Raw genomic sequence first — 23,839 nt, forward strand, 5'->3', positions numbered from 1 at the left:
TGGCAGGAGGACCCCTGAGGCCCACCCCGCCGCCCGCGACCTCCCCAGGAGCGGCAGCGTCAGCGGCCTGACCCTGAAGCTCATGAAGACGTCCGTGTGCGAGATGCTGGACACGCTCTCGGACGACGACTACGTGAACGTGGCCTCGGTGGGTGCCGGGGCGGCAGGGGGGCCTGCCACGGGTCCCCCCACCCCCCGGGCCCGGGCCGTCACCCCCCTCGCTGTCCCTGCAGTTCAACGAGAAGGCGCAGCCCGTGTCCTGCTTCACGCACCTGGTGCAGGCCAACGTGCGCAACAAGAAGGTGTTCAAGGAGGCCGTGCAGGGCATGGTGGCCAAGGGCACCACGGGCTACAAGGCCGGCTTCGAGTACGCCTTCGACCAGCTGCAGAACGTGAGCCCGCGCCGGGGGCGGGAGGGCAGGCTCGGTGACACCGGGGAAATCAAGACGAATGGCCTTGTTAGCACCCAACAGGCAGCTCCGGCAGCCGGCACCATCTGCTGTGGGAGCCGGGCCAGCGGGTCAGGCCTGCGGGGGAGGGAGGCCCATCCCCCCCCCCCCCCCGCACCAGGAGGGGCCAAGAGCCACCTGACCCCACCCCCCTCCTGCCCAGTCCAACATCACCCGCGCCAACTGCAACAAGATGATCATGATGTTCACGGACGGGGGCGAGGACCGCGTGCAGGACGTCTTTGAGAAGTACAACTGGCCCAACCGCACGGTGGGGACCGGCCCGGGCGGGGCCGCGGGACCGGGGCGGGGGTGGGGGCGGGGCCGCGGGACCGGGGCGGGGGGTGGGGGCGGGGCTGCGGGGCGGGGGCGGGGCCAGGGCAGGGGCAGGGGCGGGCTGCGCTCTGGTGGCCCCGGCCCCGTGACCTCGGGTCCCAAACAGGTGCGCGTGTTCACCTTCTCCGTGGGGCAGCACAACTACGATGTCACGCCCCTGCAGTGGATGGCCTGCGCCAACAAAGGTACCTCTGCCGGCCGCCCTGGCGTCACTGATTTCCCCGGTGTCGGCCGGCTGTCCGCCTGTCCGTGCGTAGGTCCAGCTGCTGTGCATCCGCTGTCTGTGCATCTTCCCACACACGTGACTGTCCACCTGTCTCTCTGTGTGGCCAACGTGTCCATCTGACCGAGCGTCTTTTCGCCCCTCTGTCTGAGTGCCCGCCGCCCCTCTGAGTGCCCACCGCCCCTCTGTCTGAGTGCCCGCCACCCCTGAGTGCCCACCGCCCCTCCGTCTGAATGCCCGCCGCCCCTCTGAGTGCCCACCGCCCCTCTGAGTGCCCACCGCCCCTCTGTCTGAATGCCCGCCGCCCCTCTGAGTGCCCGCCGCCCCTCTGTCTGAATGCCCACCGCCCCTCTGAGTGCCCACCACCCCTCTGTCTGAGTGCCCGCCGCCCCTGTCTGAGTGCCCGCCACCCCTGTCTGAGTGCCCACCGCCCCTCTGTCTGAGTGCCCGCCGCCCCTCTGTCTCGCAGCTTGTCTGCCCCTCTGTCTGTCTGAGTGCCCGCCGCCCCTCTGTCTCACAGCTTGTCTGCCCCTCTGTCTGTTTGCTGGTCAGTCTGTCTCTCCACACACTTGGGCCTGTCCCCTGGGTGGGCCCTGAGGGTCACTGCCCGCCTAGAACGAGGGACTCCAGGCCTCGGCTCCTCTGTCCCCCCCAGCTCTGCTTCCTCACACCCCTGCACTCACAGCCCCTCCCGGGTCCGTTGGCGGGCGATGGCAGGGAGCACTGAGGGGACATGATTCAGGGGAAGTGACACCAGAAAGAGAGGGAGCCTGAGGGACAAGCCGGGGCTGCAGGCACACCCCCGGGCACAGCGCCCGTGTGGGTCCTGAGCAGCCCCCTCTGCCTCGCCTTCCCTCACAGGTTACTATTTTGAGATCCCTTCCATCGGTGCCATCCGCATCAACACACAGGTGAGCCCGCGGCCCCCTCCTCCCAGCCCCCTGCTGCCAGGGGGACAGCGCCGGGGATGAGCTGCTGTGGGGTGAGCGCGCCCCCTGGTGGCCTGAGGATGCACGGGGAGGCGGAACCGGGGAGGGACCGTGGGAGGGACCCAGTGACCCCTGGCCGCTGTCCCTCCCGCAGGAATATCTGGACGTACTGGGCAGGCCCATGGTGCTGGCGGGCAAGGAGGCCAAGCAGGTGCAGTGGACCAACGTGTACGAGGACGCGCTGGTAAGGCTCCGGGAGGGGGGGGGGTGCCCTTCCCGGCCGAGGTGCCCGCAGAGTCCTGCCCCTGAGGGCCCCATGGTGGGGTAAACCCAGCAGAGGAGCAAGAAAGGCCGCTCGCCCCTCTGCTCTGAACACGGGGCGGGGCCCGGCTGGCCACAGACCACCATCCTGCTCTCCCTGCAGGGGCTGGGGCTGGTGGTGACAGGGACCCTCCCGGTGTTCAACCTGACGCAGGATGGCCCTGGGGAGAAGAAGGTGAGGGGCTCCACGGGGAGGGCGAGGCGTGGCGGGAAGGGCGGGCATGGAGGAGGGATAGGTAGGCCTATGGGTCCGCTTGTGAGAGCCGCTTGAAGCCTTGGGCGTGGGGTGGGCAGGGGGCTCCCGTGCGGTTGAGCCTGTGCCAGACCCCCGCCTCTGCCCCCAGAACCAGCTGATCCTGGGCGTGATGGGTATTGATGTGGCGCTGAATGACATCAAGAGGCTGACTCCCAACTACACCGTGAGTGTCGCCCCACTCTGCCTCCCGTGGGGACACGGCCGGGCCCCCGCACAGGAGGCTGGTGGCGGTCAGACACCCCGTGGAGACCTCTGAGTTCAGGCAGTCAGGGAAGGCTTCCGGAGGAGGTGACCTTGGGCCTAGAGCTGGGGTGGGCAAACTTCCTGTGAAGGGCCAGACTGTGACTGCTTGAGGCCCCGCCAGCCTCAATGCGCACATTTCCGCTCCATCTGCGGCTCCATTGGGAACAGGCCCCAGACCAAACAAACGGGCATGGCCTGCCCCAGCTCGATTGGTTTGCGGACACTGACATGTGAGCTTCCGGTAATTTCCGCTTGTCATGAAACAGAAGTGTGCTTTTGATCTTTTCAAGCATTTAAAAATGTCAAAGCCACTCGCAGCTGACAGCTAGATAGGAGCAGGCAGCGGGCAGGTGTGGCCCCGGGGCTGTAGTTAGACGCCTCCCGGCCGTTGCATGGCAGGAGTGGCCTGGGTAGAAAGGCGGGGAAGGCAGAGGGGATTCTCTGGACAAAAGCCTGGATGTGAAAAACAGAATTCTAAGCCAGGGCAGGGGCAGGGCAGTGTGGCTGCCCAGGGCCTGTGAGTTGTGAAAGGGGTGGGGGGTGGGAGGGTATGACCACATCCTTACACCTGAGCCACACGCAGGCCCCGTGTCATTGGGCTCCAGGTGCACTGAGAAAACTGCCGAGAGGTGAGGGTGGGTCCAGGAGGGAGCCCCAGGCCTGTGGGACCCGGGGTCCGCTCCTCCCCTGTGCTCTCCTGAGATGGGCACCAGGAGGAGGCAGGAGGGGGTGGGGCCAGTGGAGGTGGAGCCCCGCTTACTGACAGCTCCATTAGAACCAGGGGTGGGGAGAAGCCCAGGCTGCCAGGTGAGTGGTGGTCGCACGGAGCTGGTCAGCCAGGCCAGGGCTGCTTGGAGAGGGGCACCAGCCTGCTGGGCTGGGCTTGAGAAGCAGGCTTGGGGCCCCGTAGCATGTGGGGGCCCGGCCCAGGCAGGTAGATGGCACCCCTCGGCGGCATGGAAGGCAGGATAAGGAAAAGCTCTAGAGACCAGGGAACCCCTGCCCAGCTTCCAGGCCCTGAGCCCCCAACTTATACCCCCAGCTTGGAGCCAACGGCTACGTGTTTGCCATTGACTTGAACGGCTACGTGTTGCTGCACCCCAACCTCAAGCCCCAGGTGAGCCATGCGAGTGGCCTGGAGGGGGGGTGGACCCTGTGAGATGGGGCCTCTGATTTCCTGCCTGGCCCCCCCCAGACCACCAACTTCCGGGAGCCCGTGACTCTGGACTTCCTGGATGCAGAGCTGGAAGATGAGAATAAGGAGGAGGTGAGGAAGGAGGGGAGCAGGGGTGCGGCACCCAAAGCGGAGGAAGGCAGGGCCCCACCCTCACGTCTCTGGCTCTTGCAGATCCGTCGGAGCATGATCGACGGCAACAAGGGCCACAAGCAGATCAGAACATTGGTCAAGTCCCTGGACGAGGTGAGACAGTGGCAGGGACAGTGGCAGGCGGACGTGGTCCTCCCCGGCCCCACCCGCCTGCTGGCCCAGTGCCTGACCCCGCCTCTCCTCCCAGCGGTACATCGATGAGGTGATGCGGAACTACACCTGGGTGCCCATAAGGAGCACCAACTACAGGTGAGTGGGGCCACGGTGGGGCCGGCAGGGAAGGGCGGGGGGCCCCAGGCCCAGCCGGCCCCACCCTGGAGTGCAGCGAGGCACCTGCAGCCGGGCGCTCCCATCTCCCCCCCCCCCCCCCCCCCCCCGTGACGCTCAGTCCCCAAGGGCCTCTCCTGGGAGCACAGGATCCGCCGCTTCCCTGCGCCCCTCCCGCCCCTCCCGCCCGGATGGTACCCTGGGTGTCTGCACCCCGATGTCTCCCTCAACACATTCCGATGTCTCCCTCAGCACATTCCGGGCCTGCTCTCCGGCAGGCAGCACAGCCCGACCAGGTCCAGGTCCCTGTGGCTCAGGCCCAGGCAGTGTCCGCGCCTCATTCACACCCCATCCCTGCCTGAGCTGCCCCCCATGTTAGTGCCAGCCCTGCTTTCAGCGGCTCTCGGTGGCCTGAGTCTCTGGGGGCTGCGGACCCTCCTCCCCCAGCAGCTCCCCAGCCTAGCTCACTGACAGTGTTCTGCCCCTGGTGAGCTTGCTGCTGGCCAGATGGAGGAGGCTGGCGGGGCAGTTGGTATGTTGGGGGAGGCCTCTGGGCGTGAAGGGTCAGGTGGAGATTTGCTTTGGGGCTGGAAGTTCTGAGGCCTTGAGGAGAAGATGGGGAGTGGAGGGTCCAGGCCCCAAGGCCGTGGCTCTCCCACCACTGAACAGGGGAAGACGTCCCTGGGGTCAGGGGAGGGGAGGCCACAGCCTGGGTCTCCACCCAGCTCCAAGGCCATGGGGAGGGGGTGCCAAGGTGCCCGCCTCTCCCCAGCAGTGACCTGCGCCCCTCCCTCCCCCCAGCCTAGGGCTCGTGCTCCCTCCCTACAGCACCTTCTACCTCCAAGCCAATCTCAGCGACCAGATCCTGCAGGTCAAGTGTAAGTGGCCAGCCCCTGCCTGTGCCCTGCACCCCTGCCTCCGCCCCGCACCCTGGCACCCTGGCACCTGGCCGGCCTCGGGCAGCGTAGCCAGCTGCCTGCAGCCAGGAGGCCCCTCCCGCCCCGTCTGCCTGTCCCCAGGCGCCCGCAGGCTGGGCACCAGCCCGGAAAGTCTGTGGACTCTGCATGCTTGCCTTTGCTCAGATTCGGTTCCAGAGCATTCTCTCATGGCTTCCGTTGAGGTTCTGTTTTTGGTTTCTCCTACTCCGTGTCTTCCCTCCTTGGCCTCCCCCCTCCCCCCCGCGCACCCCTGGGGTGCATTCCTGGAGAACACGCTCCCCTCACCCCCTTCTTCTCCCTGCAGCTCTCACCCCGGGCGCCAACCCCGGGTCTCCCCCCTTTCCCCTCTGCTGTTCCCCCAACATCCTCACTCACCTTGCTCCTCATCTTCTTTCTCCCTCTCCCCCCTTTCCTTCCTTCCCCCTTCCTTCTCTTTCCCCTCCCTCACCCCCCCTTCTCTGTCTCCCTCTCTTCCCTCCCTTTCTGCTCCCTCCCTCCCTCCCTCCCCCACTCTCTGCCTGTGGCTCACCCTGCATGTCCCACCCACCCTGGGCCTCCGGGAGCCTGTGGCCCCGCCTGCCCACCACCGAGGTCACGGGGAGGGAGGCTGGGGCTCCGGCCCCCTCGGGCGATCCCCACCTGCCTGGCCCACTGGGGCGCATCTCCTTTGAGCTTCCTCGCTCTCTCTCTTTCTCTCTCACGTCGTTTTTTTGCAAGAAGTTTCCTTTCGGTATGATGATAAGACACAATATTTTAATTCAAACGGCCATTGAATAAAATATTGTTTGTGCCCCTCCCCTCCCCCTCCCCCTTTTCGTTTGTTTTTGTGTTTGTGTTGTTTTGTTTTCCTCGCTTTCTCTCTTGGTGGACTGTCCCAGTGCCAATCAGCAAACTGAAGGGCAAGTATATTCAGAACCAGTGCACCCCCCTCCCCACCCCACCCGCCCTCACGCCCCTGCTTGCCCCCCTCCCTGCCCAGGACCGGCCACACCCCTGCTCTCCAGGGCCCCCTCCCAGCATCCCCCTGGCTCCCCCAGTTCTTGCCTTTCCTCGGATCCCTACTAGAGCCAGCGGCCCTCTCCCCGGCCCTACCTGCAGGGCGGTTCTCCAACGTGTTCTGAGAGCTCAGGCCCCCTCTCACCCTCCTGGCTCCCTCTGGGCCGGTCCCGCCCCCCTTCTCTGTCCCTGGAAGACAACTCAACAGTGGGGGCAGGGCTGGAGGCCTCTGCACCACCCCCACCCAGCAGTGCAGGGGCCTAAGACGCAGGGGGCAGATCAGGCCTCAGAGGGACTGTGACGCTCACGGGAAAGGGCCAGCCACGCAGGCTTCCTGGGGAAGCGCTTTCCCTGATCGCCCGCGCTGGCTGCAGGGGAGACGGAGGCTCTGAGGCCCGTGGGCAGGACAGGGCAGCAGCCAGACCGCCTGGCGAGCAAGGCAGCCCAGACCTTCCTGGGCGCTGGCCATGGTGCTGAAACCCAGAGCCGTGGCTCAGGCCACCGGCCCAGCCCTGCGCTGGGCGCTCTCTGCCCCTGGGGAGGTGGGCAGGTTGGAGAAGGAGTCCAGTGAAGGCAGACGCAGGGCGGTGCCCCTGACTGGGGAAGGAAGGGGATCTTTCTGGACCCCAAGGGCCAGCAAAAGAGCTGGGAGGGATCCAGCGGATGTGAAGAGCAGGGTCTGGCGCTCAGAGGTGCCCAGGCCAGACTCCCGGGAAAGGAAGGCAGTGAACGTGCGGGCCTGGTGAGAATGAGGGGGGAGAGCAGCCGGCCAGGGACTGCCACTGTGCAGACACGCTCCCCCACCCCCCCGCGAAGGGAACACAGCTGCCCCCGGGAGCCCGGGTGGGAGTGAGGGACAGGCCCCACTTCCACTGGCTTGAGTTGTCTTTTCTCCCCTCTGCACCCCTCCCAGGGACCCCAGAACTGCAGGGCCCTGGTAACAGTGACAACCATAGCACAGCCTCCCTTCCTGCTCCCCACCTCCTTTTTCTTTCTCCTCCTCCTCTCCTCCCCACCCCTGCCCTGTCGGCTTGTGTCCAAACCCTGCCTCCCAGTCCTATCAGAAGCAACAGTCCAACCAGTGACTGCCCAGCCCCCAGGCACCCCAAGTCCCCCTTCCCTGGAATCTTGCAGTGCATTGTGGGAGTATTGGGGAACAGGGAAGACCCCTCTTCGGCAAAAGCCAAGCCCTGGGGTGACTGAGAGGTTGGAATCTGGGTGTGAGGATGGCAGGGGGACCCTCTGCCCAGAGCAAGGTGGCCAGTCCCACTAGGCCGGTCCCAGACGCCCACAAACCCACGCAGGGACAGTGGCACGCATGCACACAGGCTCATGTCACTCACGCCTGCACGGGCCCCATCGGTGGATCCCTCACCAGCACCCCATGCCTGCTCTGAGCCCACACAGGTCCTAGGAAGGGGGAGACACCCCCCTCCCCCCTCCCGCCCTCATGCTCCCAGCCCAAGAGGGCAGGTGTGCAGATTCAAGCAGCCCTCCCGTCCCCTCCCAGCCCCCAGACTCGCCCCCTGCAGCATGGTAACTTTCCCGGGCACCTCAAGGTCTCCCCTCCCCCAGCTCCTACCCTGGGGAGGACCGCCAGCCCCCACAATGCACTGCAGCCCACCCCGGCTGCCCACACTGTCTCTGGTTGGACTGTCTGTGCCCGTGAGAAACCCCCTCGGTTTGGCCATGTTGATGCCTGACACACAACAAAAGCAAGACCTACCAAAATGCAAAGAGCTGCAACAAAGAGAGATACGGATCTGCAGCCAAAGCCACTCCCGCCCTCAGTCTCTGTGGAGGCGCAGGGAGTCAGCATGTGGTTTTTCCATTATGGACGCGATACGCGCGAGACTGGCGCCCCCAGACCATGCATATATATAGCAGTGTGTGTATATATATGTGCGTGTGTGTGTCCGTGTATATGTGCTATACAGCCGTATGGAAGCATATACAGCCGCGCCAAGGGACTCACTGCCGACAGAGGGCCGGGCCCGGGCAACATATTGGCTACAACTGCCCTCCTGCGATGCTGTGGTCTCCACAGGCTCCACCCTCCCCACCCTCTCTCTCTGGCTCGAACTTGAACATGGAAGTGGCGGGTTCCCTCTTTGCTAGTGTCTCCCCCTCCCTGAAGCCACCCCCCGCCCTGTCCCTCCAGCCCCTTGAGCTCTGAGCCCCCTGGCCTCCCACCTCCCCAGCCCCCGCCGGATAACCCCCGTTTCTGTTGCAGATTTTGAGTTCCTGCTCCCCAGCAGCTTTGAGTCTGAAGGACATGTTTTCATTGCTCCCAGGTAGCTTGCGTGTGGCCTTGCTGAGGCGTCCTCCCCACCCCGGCCCGCCCCCTGCACTGCTGCCTGGAGCTCTGTGTGTCTGTCCTGTGCAGTGTCGCCCCTCCCCATGCATAGCCCGTATGTGCGCCACGTGCATACCCGGGCCATGTAGCTGAACCAGGCAGCGGTGCCGGCTGCCCCGGCTCCCCTCCCAGCAGGCCTGGCGCGGAGGGCTCTGCACCCTCTGCCCACTTCCCTACCCTCCCAGGCAACCAGGAGTCCTCTGTGCCCCGGGCTGGCTGGGCAGCTGCTGCTCTGGTTTGCGGTGCCTCCCCCCGCCCCGCCCCGCCCTGCACCCCGTCCTTGTCCTGTGTCAGTCAGTGTTTGTGTGGGTCTGAGGACGAGCCAGCCAGAGCCCCGTCGGCAGAGCCGAGTCTAGGTGTGGTGGCTCTCGGAGGACAGGGTGGAAGAGGGGCCGGGGGCTTGGAGGACAAGTGAGGGGTCAGGCCTGGACCACCCCTCGAGTGCGCTCAGCGTGCACACGCATCCTGGGGGCGCACCCTGCCTGCGGCCCACACCTGCAGGAGCCAGGGGGCCCCAGGTGGTCACGCCCTCCCTGCACCCCGGGCTCTGGAGGGGGGCAGGTGGGTGCGGCTAAGAGACCCGGGGCACCCCGGGCACCACGCCGGGCTCTGGACACTCCTAACCGCGTGTGTGCACGTGCGCGCATGCGCCCACACGGTTCTCCGACGGGTAGCTGCGTGTGTGTGTTTGTGAGTCCCTGTGGGTGTCTGAAGCGCCTGGGAGCTGTGGGTGGCTGTGCGCAGCAGCCACTGGAAATGTGTGGAAAGGACTGTGTGACCCTCAGGGGGCTCTTTGAGGACAGAGACTGTGTCTGTTTTTGCCACCTGTGTCTTTGGCTCGGGAGCGCTCGATAAATACGTGTGGGGTGAGTGAAGAATGTAACCCGCAAACAGAAAGGCACACGGGGCTGCAGGGGCACGCACCTCAGGCCTCGCTGATCGGCGGTCTCTCTGGGAATGTCAGGTGTGGCCTCTACACCCGGTGGGGAAGCTATGCACGGCCCAGGGGCCCTGGCCAGGGAGCAGGGGGCTGAGAACCGGGCCTGGTGCCCTCACCAAGCTGTGGGCCCCAGCAGGGCCCGAGAAGCAGCACCCTGTGAAGTTCCCAGCTCGCTGCTGCCTGCGGGCCAGCAGGGAGGGAGGTCTCTGAGGCCGGGGTGGGAGTAGGACCTGGGCGGGAAAAACGGCTCCTCGCCGGGCTTCCTGGGGAGCGGAGCCTAAACAGGCCACACGCCCCGCAGCCCCCACCCTGGGCCCCTGCGAGGGGCCTCTTCACCTGCTGCGATTAGGAAACCAGCTCAGGGAGCTGGGTGCGTGGCCCCAGGCGAGGCGCGCAGCCAGGAAGCGCAGGGTCAGGTCTGAGTCCGCAGCAGCGGTGCTGGGACCACCCACCTGGTGCTCACAGACCAGGACAGCACGCAGGTGGGGCGCCACCGGAGGGCCTCCCCGTGCTCCATCCGGGTCCAGATACGCAGGAGAGGTGGGAGGCTCTGCAGGGCCATGTCCAGGAGCGAGAACCTTCCAGGATGGAGGAAGTAGACCCCCATTCTGTCAGCTCTGCCCCCCCTCAGACCCGCGAGCCTGCCAGGCCCGGAGCGGCTGCAGCCTGTAAGAACACACCTGCCCCCAGCCCGGAGGCCTGGCTGACCGGCAAATGACCTGGAAGACCTGCTGGGAAGCCTCGACCCTCTGCCCTGTCCAGCCCCCCAAGCCCACTCCTCTTGCCCCCCCTCTGCCCCCAGAGAGTATTGCAAGGACCTGAATGCCTCCGACAACAACACCGAGTTCCTGAAAAACTTCATCGAGCTCATGGAGAAAGTGACTCCGGACTCCAAGCAGTGTGAGTGCGGATGGGGGGCCCCGGGAGCCGGAACCGGCAGGTGTGGAAGATGCAGGCCTAAGCCAAGGGCCAGGCCTGGCAGGGCATGGGGAAGGCTCCCATTAGAGCCTTGAGGGGAGGGGGTCCGTGGGCAGGGAGCCATGAAAAGCTGCCCTCCACCCCTGCCCTCCCCTTTCAGGCAACAACTTCCTTCTGCACAACCTGATCTTGGACACGGGCATCACCCAGCAGCTGGTGGAGCGCGTGTGGCGGGACCAGGATCTCAACACGTAGGCACCGCCCGGGCTGTGGGGGCAGGAGGCCGGGATGGGCCGCGTGAAGGCAGCCTGTGACCTCGCCTCCCTGCTGCCCCCAGGTACAGCCTTCTGGCCGTGTTTGCGGCCACTGATGGCGGCATCACCCGAGTGTTCCCCAACAAGTAAGCGACCTACCCCACTCCCCGACACCCTGCCCTTGCCCGGGACCCCGCCACCGTCCTGCTGCCCAGAGGCCTGGGCACCTGCTGAGACCGCTGTCCCCCATAAGCCACCCTTCCACCAACCTCTGCCTTCCTGGGTGACCAGGGCAGCTGAAGACTGGACAGAGAACCCGGAGCCCTTCAATGCCAGTTTCTACCGCCGCAGCCTGGATAACCGCGGATACGTCTTCAGGCCCCCACACCAGGAGGGTGCGTGTCCCCCGGGTGCACAGCAGCAGGGAGCTGAGGCCACGCTGTGTGCTCCTCCAGGCAGGGCTCTCCTCCCCGAGGCCCCTCCCAAACACGAGGCAGGCTGAGATGGGTGCTGAGGTGGGCGGATGAGGAGAGAGGGCGGGGCTATGCTGACCACTGCCCTGGGTGCTGGGTGCTGGGTGCTTAGGGCTGGGAGAAGTGTTGGCTGGGCTCCTGGGCCAGCCCCCACCCCTGCCTGCCTCGCCCAGCCCTGCTCAGGCCTCTGGAGCTGGAGAATGACACGGTGGGCGTCCTGGTCAGCACCGCTGTGGAGTTCAGTCTGGGCGGACGCACCCTGAGACCAGCAGGTCAGTGCCCGCGGCGGGAGCAGGGAGGGGCCCACAATGGGCAGGGTGCTGTCTAGGCCGGCAGGCAGGCAGGCACTGATGGCCCTTGCTCTCTCCGCCAGTGGTGGGTGTTAAGCTGGATCTAGAAGCCTGGGCTGAGAAGTTCAAGGTGCTAGCCAGCAACCGTACCCACCAGGACCAGCCTCAGAAGGTACTCGGGCAGGGGTGGGGGCCGTAGCCCAGCAGCACCCGTTCTGGAGCCCCGGGAACCTCTACCAGTCCTCCCTCTCAGTGTCTCCAGTGCCTGTGGGAGGCGGGGGCTGGTGCAGATGCCTGGGGAGCCCAGGGGTGGAGGGTGCTGGGAGGGGGAGACTGGTGGACACCTTGCTCTCTGCCCAGCAGTGCGGCCCCAGCACCCACTGTGAGATGGACTGCGAGGTTAACAATGAGGTGGGTGCGCCCTGGACTTCTCATTCCCCCCTGCCCCCCGCAACTCCTAGGCCCTCCCCGCCCTGACCTCACAGCTTTACCGGAACTGGGGGAAGTGGTGCCCCTCCAGTCAACCTGCGGACGGCCAGGGTCTGGGGAGGAAGGTCTGGGCCCAAGCCCCTCTCCGTCTTCCTCCCCTCCCCTGGTTCAGGACCTGCTCTGTGTCCTCATTGATGATGGGGGATTCCTGGTGCTGTCGAACCAGAACCACCAGTGGGACCAGGTGAGAGTCAGGAAGAGGGTAGGAGGGGGCGGGGTCTGAGCCTGGGGGGTAGGGGGGCGCCGCCAGCCCTGTGACGGGTCCCCTCCCCCCGACCCAGGTGGGCAGGTTCTTCAGTGAGGTGGATGCCAACCTGATGCTGGCCCTCTACAACAACTCCTTCTACACCCGCAAGGAGTCCTACGACTACCAGGCCGCCTGCGCCCCACAGCCCCCGGGCAACCTGGGTGCTGCTCCCCGGGGCGTCTTTGTGGTGAGCCCCAGCAATGCCTGGCCTGGAGCTGGAGGGCGGGGGGCTGGGAGGCCTCTGAGAGAGCGGGTGCAGGGTCCGGGCAGCCGTGGCAGCGCGCCTCTCTCTGCAGCCCACCATCGCAGACTTCCTGAACCTGGCCTGGTGGACCTCGGCGGCAGCCTGGTGAGCCCTCGAGGGCAGAGGGTCAGGGAGGGCTGCAGGGGAATGGGCGGGGCCCTGGCGCCGCTGACCACTCCCACTCGGTGACCGGCCCTGCAGGTCCTTGTTCCAGCAGCTTCTCTATGGCCTCATCTACCACAGCTGGTTCCAAGCAGGTAGGACTGGCGCTGAAGTCCCCTCCTCCCAGCCCCTCTCCCCGAGGGAGGGCGGGGTCATGGCCGAGCGCGCGGAGAGGAGCTGGGGCCCCAAGGGGCGCGGGGGTGGAGGGCTGTGGCTGGGCTGGGCTGGGCTGGGCTGGGCTGTGGCTGTGGCTGGGCTGTCGCTGTGGCTGTGGCTGTGGCTGGGCTGTGGCTGTGGCTGGGCTGTGGCTGTGGCTGTGGTTGTCGCTGTGGCTGTGGCTGTGGCTGTGGCTGGGCTGTGGCTGGGCTGTGGCTGGGCTGTGGCTGTGGCTGTGGTTGTCGCTGTGGCTGTGGCTGTGGCTGGGCTGTGGCTGTGGCTGTGGCTGTGGCTGTGACTGTGGCTGGGCTGTGGCTGTGGCTGTGGCTGTGGCTGGGCTGTGGCTGTGGCTGTGGCTGTGGCTGGGCTGTGGCTGAGGCTGAGGCTGAGGCTGAGGCTCCGCCGCGCAGATCCCGCCGAGGCCGAGGGCAGCCCCGAGGCGCGCGAGAGCAGCTGCGTCATGAAGCAGACGCAGTACTACTTCGGGCCGGTGAACGCCTCCTACAACGCCATCATCGACTGTGGCAACTGCTCCAGGTGCTGGGGCGGCCGGGAAGGGCGGGGCGGGGCCTAGGTTGGTGGGCGGGGCCATCGGAGGTGTGGGCGGAGGGTGGGGCCTGATTGGGGCGCGACCGGGGTTGGTGGGCGGGGCCGGGGGAGGACGTGGTCTGATTGGGGCGTGGGCGGAGGGGCGGGGCCGGCGCCTACGCCCCGCCTTTCTGTGCTGCCTCCAGGCTGTTCCACGCGCAGAGGCTGATCAACACCAACCTGCTCTTCGTGGTGGCGGAGAAGCCGCTGTGCAGCCAGTGTGAGGCCGGCCGGCTGCTGCAGAAGGAGACGCACTGTATCCTGCCCCCGCCGCGCCCCCCGCCCCCGTCCCCGCTCCCCGCGCGCCCCGCACCCCCCCACGCCGCCTTGGCCGCCTCCTTGACTCCCCACCCATGCCCAGCGGACGGCCCGGAGCAGTGCGAACTGGTGCAGAGACCGCGATACCGGAGAGGCCCGCACATCTGCTTCGACTACAACGCGACAGTGAGTAGGGGATGGTGGACTGGACACTCGCTCTCCTCCCCGCGGCTGCGCGACCCTGCGCCCTCCGCTGCCCCGGCTGCAGGCTGACCGGCTCCTTTTCCCTTCTGCAGGAAGATACCTCAGACTGCGGCCGCGGAGCCTCCTTCCCGCCGTCGCTGGGCGTCCTGGTCTCCCTGCAGCTGCTGCTCCTCCTGGGCCTGCCTCCCGGGCCGCAGGCTCATCAAGTCCACGCCCACACCTCGCGCCGCCTCTGAGCAGCCCTCCTGGCTCCCCCCAGGCCTCCCGCATTCCCCGCTCCCCCTTAGATCCTCACCCCCTATCTCGCTGAAGGACTGAACGCACCAGGCCCCCAGAGGCTTAGCCTTGGAGGTGGGGCGGGGTGCCCACAGGAGGGCGCTGCAGGTCTTTGGCGCCCAGGCACATCTGCTGCTGAACTGTCCGTGTCTCCAGACCCCCATTTCCGCTGGACTTACCCACCCCTGGGACAGGGAAGCCACAGTACTGGTGCCAAACCAGGCCCCACTGCCCACCCTGCCCACGGAACTGCTCCAACCTGGCCCTGCTACCCCACTTGGGACCAAATGTGGGTTCCCTGGGGACAGCGGAGCCCCATGTGTCCCAGCTTCAGTCCTGGCAGGAGAGGTCCTGGGCCAGCACCCCTGGGTCCTGCTCCTCTCAGGCCCCCATCCCCTTCCCCCTCCACCCAAGCCCGGCAGGTGTCAAACAGTGACGTGAAACTGGCTCAGACACACCCACACACACCTGGAGCCTGAGGGCAGGAACTGAATTCGAGCAGACACATCCCGGAGGACACACACAGACACGCACAGGGGTGGGGGGGTGGGGCCCACGAAGCCTTACAGAGGGGCAGGGCTGGCGGGAGGGCTGGCATGCGCACACTCCCGCTCCTGCTCACTGCCCGCCTCTAGCCTGACCTGCAGCCCAGCTGATCCTCCATCTAAAGCTGAATGTCAAACAGTGCCAAATGCTGGGGCAGGGGGCAAAGGACCCTCTGTCCCCCCCTAGCCGCCAGTGTCCCCTAAATGCCCTCACCCCCCCCCCCCGCCAGGTGCTCATTGTAACCATTTATCAGTAGTGTCAGGCCCCTGTGGGACCACATGCCACTGCCCGCACCCCGGCAGAGGAACCCTCACCAGACAGCGCCCTTTGCCTTAGCAGGGTGATGTGATTGCTCCTGGCTGGGCCACCCCACCCCACAACCTGGCCCTTACACACTCAGGCCTGTGCCCACCTCCTGTCTCCTTCCCATTCGCACACACTCCCTACCCCCCAGGAGGCCAAACTGCTCCTCCCTGCTGAACACACACTTGCACACGCATACACACATAGACACACTCTGTGCACACAAAGAGGCTGGGCCTGGGCACACTTCTTCACACCATTCATTCTGGTCATTTCCTCCAGAGGCATCCCAGCCTGGGGGCTGGTGGGGGACTGAGGGCAGGGATGTGGCCATGGGGCTCAGATGGACTGGGAGGAGGGGGGAGGGGGATGCATTAATTAATGGCTCCGTTAATTAATGTCATGTTGCTTGTCGCTTTCTCGGTGTGTGTGTCTGGTCCATGCCCGCTGCTGGTGCCAGGGTGGGCGTCCATGCTGGACACCCAGCCTCGATGCCAGCCGTGTCTCGCGAGGGCGTGTGTGTAACTGTAGTGTAGTCAGGTGCTCAATGGGGAACATAAAAATAAAAAAGAATCAAACATATACAGAAAAATAAATATATATTTTAAGTTTAAAAAACGGAAAAACAGACAAAACAATTCCCATCAGGTAGTTGTCCAACCCCCAGCTGGGTCTGACCCTTCTCATTGCCCACCTGACCTGGCTGCCCCCTCACCTCGGGCTCGGGGGATCTGGGGGGGACTCGGGGGCCATTTCCTCTTCTCTGCCCTTTTTTTTGGTTGTTCTATTTTGTACAGACAAGTCAGAAAAACAACAGCGACAAAAAAGTCAAGAAACTTTGTAAAATATTGTGTGTGTGATTCCTTGTAAAATATTTTCAAATGGTTTATTACAGAAGATCAGTTATTAAATAATGTTCATATTTTCACTTCAAATGGTTCCCATCCGCTGTGTCTGCCCCGGGGTGAGAATGCGTAGCTTGAAGAACCAAGCCGCCTTGACCTCAGAGCCCCACTGAACACTCAGCTAGGAGCAAAGGCCATGGCAATCCAGTCTCAGGGGGGGTGTAGAACCCCAGGCATCCTGGGTACCACATACTTGAACCCTTTGCCTTGAATAATCCCAAAAGCATCTGAGAAAAGCTGTTTAAGAAAACAAATCAAGCCCTGGCCGGTTTGGCTCAGTGGATGGAGCGTCGGCCTGCAGACTGAAGGGGTCCCGGGTTCGATTCTGGTCGAGGGCATGTACCTTGGTTGCAGGTACATCCCCGGTGGGGGGAGTGCAGGAGGCAGCTGACCGATGTTTCTCTCTCATGGATGTTTCTGACTCTCCCTCTCCCTTCCTCTCTGGAAAAAATCAATGGAATATATTTTAAAAAAAAAAAAAAAAAACTAAAAAACAAGCTCAAGGAGATGAGATGTGGGTTTAGGGAGCATCCAGCCATCAGGTCAGACCGCCCGGCCCAGTGGGCAGGTCCTCATCCAAAGTGAAGTGTGAGGACCCAGCCTGAGCCCACTACCCGGTGCTGGAGGGCCCAGCGCTGCTGCTCCGAGGAGGGTCTAGCCCACCAAAGGCATGGCCGCGGCTCTTCCCAGCCCAGGGAAGCTCCAGGACTGGGGTCTCCATGGCCACTGCTGCTCGCACTGGAACCCAACCCTCTAGTTCGTTTTAATCCCAACTCTTAATAGTCCACCCTGGTCCGTGTGACCTTTGAGTTCTTTCAAGGGGACAGACTTACAACCACCAGAGCAGAGGTTTCCTGGCGCTGCTGACTGACAATACATGGCGTTCACCGGTGGCTTCTGGCTGACTCCTCACCACAACCTTAGAGCTGGGTACTAGTTTATCCCCATACTGCAGATGAGCAAACTGAAACTTAGGAGAGATTCTTTCCGCCCAGATGAGGAGGACAAGAAATCAGAAGTTTCAGAGAGGAGCTGGTCTGTGTCTGGGGGTCCTTAGATGCTAAATAAATGGAGGAGGGCATTCCAAGCCTTAGCGAAGACACCTTTCCTCACTCCTCTGCAGGAGCTGGCCACCGAGCAACACCTACCCAGCACCGTCTGAGACAGCCCCCATCCCGTGCCGTGCAACAGCCCAAAGGTCCCGGGGTAGGGCTGCCGGATAAAATATAGAACATTTTTTATATTTGGCTCAGTGGACAGAGCGTCGGCCTGCAGACCGAAGGGACCCGGGTTCAATTCTAGTCAAGGGCACATACCCAGGTTGCAGGCTTGATCCCCAGTAGGGGGCGTGCCGGAAGCAGCTGATCGATCGATCGATCGATCGATGGTTCTCTTTCATCATCAATGTTTCTACCTCTCCTTCTCCCTTCCTCTCTGAAATCAATAAAACATATATATTAAAAATATAGAGAGAACATTCAATCAAATTTGAATTTCAAATAAATATTTTTAGTACATCAATATTGCATAGGACATAACTACACTATAAAAATGGAGACATGCTACCCTGGCTGGTTTGGCTCAGTCGATGAAGCATTGGCCTTCGAACTGACGGGTCCCAGGTTCAATTCCAGTTGGGGGCGCATGCCCGGGTTGTGGGCCTGATCCCCAATGGGGGGTGTGTAGGAGGCAGCTGATCAATCGATGGTTCTCTCTCATCACTGATGATTCTTTCTCTCCCTCTCCTTCCTCTCTGAAATCAATAAAAACATTTTTTAGTGGAGACATGCTTATTTATTCATTATATATTTGAGATTCAATTTTTTTTAATATATTTTATTGACTTTTTACAGAGGAAGGGAGAGGGATACAGAGCTAGAAACATCGATGAGAGAGAAACATCGATCAGCTGCCTCCTGCACACCACTCACTGGGGATGTGCCCACAACCAAGGTACATGCCCCTGACCGGAATCGAACCTGGGACGCTTCAATCCACAGGCCGGCGCTCCATCCACTGAGCCAAACCGGTCAGGGCGAGATTCAAATTTGATTGGGCACCTTGTATTTTGATTTGTTAAATCTGGCAGCCTTACCCTGGGGTGACATCCGGCGAGAACCCAGACCTCAGACAAAGATAAAGGTGTCAATACCCTTTGTAACCTGGAAGGTGATGCACCTGCTGGCAGGAGCACTGACATTAGCGGCTGAAAGGAAGGGGTCCTGCACTTTATAAATGTACTTTGTCAAATAATTATTTAATTACATGCACATTTTTTTAAGAAATCTCATTTCATTTTTTTTCTTGATTTCAGAGAGGAAGGGAGAGGGAAAGAGAGATAGAAACATCCATGATGAGAGAGAACCATTGATCGGCTGCCTCCTGCATGTTGAACCGAGCCCACAATCCAGGCACGTGTCCTTGACCAGAATCGAACCTGGGACCCTTCCGTCCACAGGCCGACGCTCTATCTATCCACTGAGCCAAACTGGCAAGGGGTATATGCATATTTTTTAAAAGTAACTTAAGATGAAAAAAAAAAATAAGCTTGCACAGGACACAACCTGCCAGAAGCCACCATTGCAATGAAGTGGGGACCCAGGGCCAGCCTTGTCCAAGTTTGTGGGGAGACTTCTCTTCCTCTGGGCCAGCAATCAGAAGCGGGTAGGGGGCAGGAAACATGAGTTTGAGTCGTGGCTCCACCTTACTTGTAACAAGGGCAGCCTGGGCTGCGCACTCACTGTGCTCCCAGGGTGAACTGGCATTTTACACTCCAGGCCCCTTGGACCCTCAGGGTATGTCCTGTCATCTCCGTTTTACATCTCCATGAAACTGGGTTTCAACCAAGTCCAGGAACTTAGCCAATGTACGCAGCTGCCAAATGGCAGGGCAAGAATTCCGACCTGGGTCAGGCCCCATGCATCCCAAACAACCTGAGTCAGGCTTACTCCAGACCACGGGCGTCCCAGTTCCCGCACACTACTAGTAGGTACACCAGGGCCACCCAACATTCTCACCCACACACCTACCCACGAAGACACACCCATTCAGATGTACGTGCCAAGGAGCCACGCTTCCCGGGGGACTCAGCAAGTGTGTGGCATGCAGTTGTGGTGCCGCCGGTACCCGCCGCTTTCCCAGGGTTAGCGAAGCTTCTTCACCCACTCCCACCTCCCGAGGACTGGTGGAAAACGGTCCTGAAAACTACAATTCCCAAGCAACACCTCTTTTCACCACCGACTTGCCCGGCCCGCGCGCACAGCCTCCTGGGAGTTGTAGTTCTACCCAGAACCCTGACTTCCGCTCGTCCCCAGCATGGCGCGGACCCGGAAGACCTACGCGGAGAGGGCATCCCGCCGCCTCCCGGGGCGCGCAGGCGCAGCACCCCTGTTTGTCGGCGCCTGAGAAGGGAGGAGGTACGGTCGAAGGCAAGACCCAGGCCGAGCCGGAGCTGACCTGACTTGACTCGGGCCCAGAACTAGGCTCCAGTCCCGCGCGGGCCGGACCGTAGGACCTCGGAGTGGATGGAGCAGGCCCAGCCCTGAGACCAACGGCAGCCACTGGGCCTGGCTCGGGGCCCACCGGGCGGGCAGGCAGGCGGGCCGAAGCCGCCCAGGGCTTCCCCTCGGGTCCCGGGCGAGGGCCCTAGGCCCCGCCCCGCAGCCAGGCCGGGCCCGGCCCTTTGGAACCGGAGTCCACCCGACCAGAAGTGGAGTCCTCACCGGGGCGGGGCCATCGGCCAGTGACTAGGCCGGGCCCGGGCCTCCCGTCGGGGCCGGAGTGGGACGAGGCCCGGGGAGGCCCCTAGCCCACTATTCGCTCCCCTCCGGCCGACGCCCGCCGAGAAGATGCAGCGCGCCCTGCCCGGCGCCCGCCAGCACCTGGGGGCCGCCCTGGCCAGCGCCAGCGTGGTGGTGAAGGCCCTGTGCGCCGCGGTGCTGCTCCTCTACCTGCTGTCCTTCGCCGTGGACACGGGCTGCCTGGCGGTCACCCCGGGCTACCTCTTCCCGCCCAACTTCTGGATCTGGACCCTGGCCACCCACGGGCTGATGGAACAGCACGTGTGGGATGTGGCCATCAGCCTGGCCACGGTGGTGGTGGCCGGGCGCTTGCTCGAGCCCCTCTGGGGGGCCTTGGAGCTGCTCATCTTCTTCTCCGTGGTGAACGTGTCCGTGGGGCTGCTGGGGGCCTTCGCCTACCTCCTCACCTACATGGCTTCCTTCAACCTGGTGTACCTTTTCACCATCCGCATCCACGGCGCCCTGGGCTTCCTGGGCGGCGTCCTGGTGGCGCTGAAGCAAACCATGGGGGACTGTGTGGTCCTGCGGGTGCCCCAGGTGCGCATCAGCGTGGTGCCCATGCTGCTGCTGGCGCTGCTGCTGCTCCTGCGGCTGGCCACGCTGCTCCAGAGCCCCGCGCTGGCCTCCTATGGCTTCGGGCTGCTCTCCAGCTGGGTGTACCTTCGCTTCTACCAGCGCCACAGCCGAGGCCGAGGGGACATGGCCGACCACTTTGCTTTCGCCACCTTCTTCCCGGAGATCCTGCAGCCGGTGGTGGGGCTGTTGGCGAACTTGGTGCACAGCCTCCTGGTGAAGGTGAAGATCTGCCAGAAGACAGTGAAGCGCTACGATGTGGGGGCCCCGTCCTCCATCACCATCAGCCTCCCCGGCACAGACCCTCAGGATGCGGAGCGGAGAAGGTACTGTGGGAACCTGGGAAACCTGGTTGCGCTGGGGGAGCACTCATCAAGTCGCATCCCATCTGTCGGGGTGCCAGGGGTCAGGTGTCGGGGCGGATTCAGAAAGAGGTCGAAGCCGGTTCGCGGCCTTGAGGAACTCAGCACGTAGGTGTCTGGGCTCCGGTAGGCACTTTGCAGTATTGCCCTTCTCCCCACCGAGGCTGCCTAAAGGTCTCGAGAAACACCCGGTCTCCTTGGTGCTGGGTGAGGGCCAATGGAGGGCCAGGTACGCATCACCCTGGCCTCGTCTCAGAATCTTAGAATCCGAGACACGGTTCTGTGGGAGCCAGAAACGGCCTCTGGTTGGTCTGTGAGAGGGACACAGGAGACCCGGGGTCCTGCAGGGGCACTCTGGCCCCCCCCCCCCCCCGTTTCCAGTTGCTGACCCATGGCCTGTTCCTGGGCCTTCATTCAGATCCTGCGCTTCTCTGCTACCTGTTGAGAGGGGAGCTGGAGGTGTCACTAGGCTCCCCCGCCTCCTGCAGGGAGGCCTGTTACCAAGCCCAGGGCCTGGCCACGTGACCCGGGCCCGGAGCTGCCTTTTCATTATCTGTAAACCGAGCCATCGGCACCGTCAGGCCCAGGCGGGTTACTCAGTGCACCTGGGCCAGGGCAGGACCGGTCTTCTAACTCCAGCCCTTTCTCTCCCCGGTCTGTGGCCTTGCCACAGTGGTCACAGCTCCGTTGCCAACGTGATTCTTGGGTGTTTTTGAGGCAGTTACTGGAGAAGTGAAATCTGCACAGGCTGTTCCCTCTTTCCGCCTTTGTCAGAGGCGGCTGCTGCTGCTCACCTGTGGCGGGCTGCTCGGCAGCTCTGAGTTCAGCGGAGGGGCTCGCCCCGTGCTGACCTCCGCTGGGCTGTGGGTTGAGGACGGGATACGTCCCTTTCTTGAAAGTTTCCAGCCGGGCAGTGCCACAGGTGACTGGTCCATGGTGGCGGGTGCTGCCGGCAGAAGTGTGGGCCCTGCAGTCGTCTCTATGGCTGAGAAACCCCAAAGACCGAGGTCTGTCTGAACCCTCCCCCATGGAGGATCTGGAGCTAGCAGGCTGGGCCGGTAGAAGCTGGGCTGTCCTCAGAGCTCTCAGGTGGGGCCAGGTCACAGGGCGGTCCCTCTGCCAGTGACAGGTCTTGCTGGGACTGTTAGGGTTGGCTGGACATTGAAAACACCTCTGCTCAGGCCCAAGAAAATGGACAGTGGAGGCAGGTTGGGGCAGGGGTATCAGGAGGCAGATTCTGGCACAGCCTGTGCTGGGCTGACTTGGGGGTGGGAGCTACTCCTCCAGTCACTCTGACATCTGGCTGCATGCTACTCCCAGATGCAAAGGCTACTCCTCGTGGCCGCAGCGTTTCCTGTCTCTCACCCTCTCCACCTCTGTCCCCCGGCCGGCCTTGCACAGCACTGACAAGTCAGCCTCCAGAAGGGGAGCTGGGGAGCCGCGGAGGAGGGCGGCCCCGTCTGTGCCAGCTCGCCATGTGCCAGGCTGGAGGGCAGAGTGGAAGTGTGCAGGCTTTTTGCGCCCGTGCCCTTGCTGCCTCTCTGTCACGCTCCCTGCCTGGTGGAGATTTTGGTTCTCTGCTGGAACTCGGAAGGCTATGCAGACTGTCCCCACGCTGGCGGCAGAGGCTGAGCATCAGGCCCTCGGTGGCCACTGTCGGAAGTGCTGCCTGGCAGCATCCCACCTCCTGGGGACAGGACCAGTGCACGGTTATACCTGCTAGTGCTGTCCTCCTGAGCGGGGTCTCTCAGAACCTGCCAGTAGGACCGTAGGCTCTGGCCTGTGCCTACCTGCGTGGCTGTTCCTCCTTCCTCTCGCCCTGCCAAGGACTCGGTGTGTTCCCACTGCCGCACAGGGCCTGGCAGCTTTGGGGGTTCTTCTGGGAGGAACGTTGGAACCCCTTAGGAGGATGGGCTGACCCGCCATAGCCTGCTTTCCAGAGCAGGTGCTTGAGTCCCAGCCTTCCCCAAAGACCCTTCCAAGAGGCTCAAAGCACCCCTAAGAAGGAGTGGGGGGAGGCGTTCTTATCCTCTCCAGTGACACCAGTGCCCAGGCAGAAACTGGTAGGTCCAGGGACTCGCCCTTCTCCCCGTCTGCCTGGGGGGCAGGGGAGGGGGGCACCAGCTCTGCCACCCTTGGGCACCACCTCGGAACCAGGCCTTCTCCGGCTGGAGGTGCCTCTGCTGGGGGAGGAGGGCTCCGCAGCCTTCAGAGCCTCGTTCTGATGGTAGCGGCCCGATCCGGACCCCGGGGAGCGTGGGCCCTGCACGGGGAAGGGAGCACCTAGATGCTTCTGAGGAGTCCGAGTGGTGCGGGGAGTCAGCTTCCAGGGCGAGAGCAGGGCGCAAGCCGAGTCCCAACCCAGAGTGACCCGCCATCTTCCCTCTGACCCCAGGCAGCTGGCCCTGAAGGCCCTCAACGAGCGGCTGAAGAGAGCGGAGGACCAGTCCGCCTGGCCGAGCATGGACGACGAGGAGGAGGCCGGGGCCAAGGTGGACAGCCCTCTGCCCTCAGACAAGGGCCCCGCCCTCCCCGCGAAGGGGGCTGCCCCAGAATCCAGCCTGATCACCTTTGAGGCAGCTCCCCCGAAGCTGTAACTCCAGACCGCCACGAGTGTAGCACCTCCTCTCCCACCCCGACCCCTCTCGGCTGCTCCGAGGGGAGGGAAGACGGTCCGGGGTCTCCGCAGCCCCCTGCTATTTCTCGCCAACACTACCCAGGCCTCTTGCTACCTGGTCACAACTCCAGACAACCACTAAGTCAGGCATCCGCCAGCCGGGGTGTCTGAGGTAAGACTGCACCTCGGCAGGTCGCCCCAAGCACGTGGCAGTAGGGACACTGGTGCCGCAGCTTCCGGGCCAACCCTCACACCTGATACTGGTGGCCGAGAGCCCTGAGCCAAGGCAAGGATTTGCCAAAAACGTCCTGGGGGGTCCAGCCAGCGTAGGAGCCAGCACAGGGCTGTGCCTCCCTGCCCACCCCCGGAAGGACTGTATTCACCTCGAGATTTCCGGTTCCCTCTGCTGTGGCCACGGCTGCTGCTAGGCCAGAGCGGCCACAGCTCCCAGGCGTTTTCTACGGGACCACTGAGCGGGCGGCTGGCCCAGCGCGCAGTGTCAATAAAGCAGTTCTTTGAGGTATGACTCCTGGGCTGTGGGACCCCCTCGTGCAGCCCCTCCTCGGGCTCAGCTGCAAAGTCAGGGACTTTAC

The 23,839-nt window shown here is 63.5% G+C and overlaps 2 protein-coding genes across 8 annotated transcripts in view; both read left to right on the top strand.

Annotated features, from left to right (window-relative positions):
* CACNA2D2 (calcium voltage-gated channel auxiliary subunit alpha2delta 2) overlaps positions 1-15,924 on the top strand; it is a 109,621-nt gene extending 93,697 nt beyond the window's left edge. The window contains exons 10-39 of one of the 7 annotated variants that reach the window (XM_059664648.1): positions 49-148; positions 234-392; positions 613-720; positions 892-970; positions 1,870-1,919; positions 2,092-2,181; positions 2,362-2,433; positions 2,603-2,677; positions 3,800-3,874; positions 3,953-4,024; positions 4,106-4,177; positions 4,272-4,333; positions 5,153-5,229; positions 6,168-6,188; positions 8,519-8,579; positions 10,384-10,481; positions 10,660-10,750; positions 10,837-10,899; positions 11,045-11,148; positions 11,400-11,498; positions 11,600-11,688; positions 11,877-11,927; positions 12,118-12,189; positions 12,287-12,439; positions 12,549-12,601; positions 12,698-12,753; positions 13,225-13,351; positions 13,549-13,657; positions 13,757-13,846; positions 13,957-15,924. In XM_059664648.1, the coding sequence (XP_059520631.1) occupies positions 49-148; positions 234-392; positions 613-720; positions 892-970; positions 1,870-1,919; positions 2,092-2,181; positions 2,362-2,433; positions 2,603-2,677; positions 3,800-3,874; positions 3,953-4,024; positions 4,106-4,177; positions 4,272-4,333; positions 5,153-5,229; positions 6,168-6,188; positions 8,519-8,579; positions 10,384-10,481; positions 10,660-10,750; positions 10,837-10,899; positions 11,045-11,148; positions 11,400-11,498; positions 11,600-11,688; positions 11,877-11,927; positions 12,118-12,189; positions 12,287-12,439; positions 12,549-12,601; positions 12,698-12,753; positions 13,225-13,351; positions 13,549-13,657; positions 13,757-13,846; positions 13,957-14,100 (2,572 nt within the window). In that variant the 3' untranslated portion in view covers positions 14,101-15,924. Of the gene's footprint in view, positions 1-48; positions 149-233; positions 393-612; positions 721-891; positions 971-1,869; positions 1,920-2,091; positions 2,182-2,361; positions 2,434-2,602; positions 2,678-3,799; positions 3,875-3,952; positions 4,025-4,105; positions 4,178-4,271; positions 4,334-5,152; positions 5,230-6,167; positions 6,189-8,518; positions 8,580-10,383; positions 10,482-10,659; positions 10,751-10,836; positions 10,900-11,044; positions 11,149-11,399; positions 11,499-11,599; positions 11,689-11,876; positions 11,928-12,117; positions 12,190-12,286; positions 12,440-12,548; positions 12,602-12,697; positions 12,754-13,224; positions 13,352-13,548; positions 13,659-13,756; positions 13,847-13,956 lie in introns of all 7 variants that reach the window. The other 6 variants (XM_059664650.1, XM_059664649.1, XM_059664653.1 and 3 more) reach the window with 6 other exon arrangements.
* Positions 15,925-19,277: 3,353 nt separating this feature from the next.
* On the top strand, positions 19,278-23,772 carry TMEM115 (transmembrane protein 115). Its single transcript, XM_059664669.1, has 2 exons — positions 19,278-20,593; positions 23,025-23,772. Exons 1-2 carry the CDS (start codon positions 19,743-19,745, stop codon positions 23,224-23,226), a joined length of 1,053 nt encoding a protein of 350 aa, XP_059520652.1. The 5' UTR covers positions 19,278-19,742; the 3' UTR covers positions 23,227-23,772.
* The last annotated feature ends 67 nt before the right edge of the window (positions 23,773-23,839 follow it).

The sequence above is a fragment of the Myotis daubentonii genome, chromosome 14, assembly GCF_963259705.1.
Source record: "Myotis daubentonii chromosome 14, mMyoDau2.1, whole genome shotgun sequence".
In the NCBI taxonomy this organism is placed as follows: Eukaryota; Metazoa; Chordata; class Mammalia; order Chiroptera; family Vespertilionidae; genus Myotis; species Myotis daubentonii.

What these genes read in the sequence shown, in the direction of transcription:
- TMEM115 (XM_059664669.1), top strand. Translation starts at nt 19,743, where the DNA reads ATGCAGCGCGCCCTGCCCGGCGCCCGCCAGCACCTGGGGGCCGCCCTG. An exon ending in CAGGATGCGGAGCGGAGAAG is followed by an intron (nt 20,594 to 23,024) that starts GTACTGTGGGAA and finishes CTCTGACCCCAG; the next exon opens with GCAGCTGGCCCTGAAGGCCC.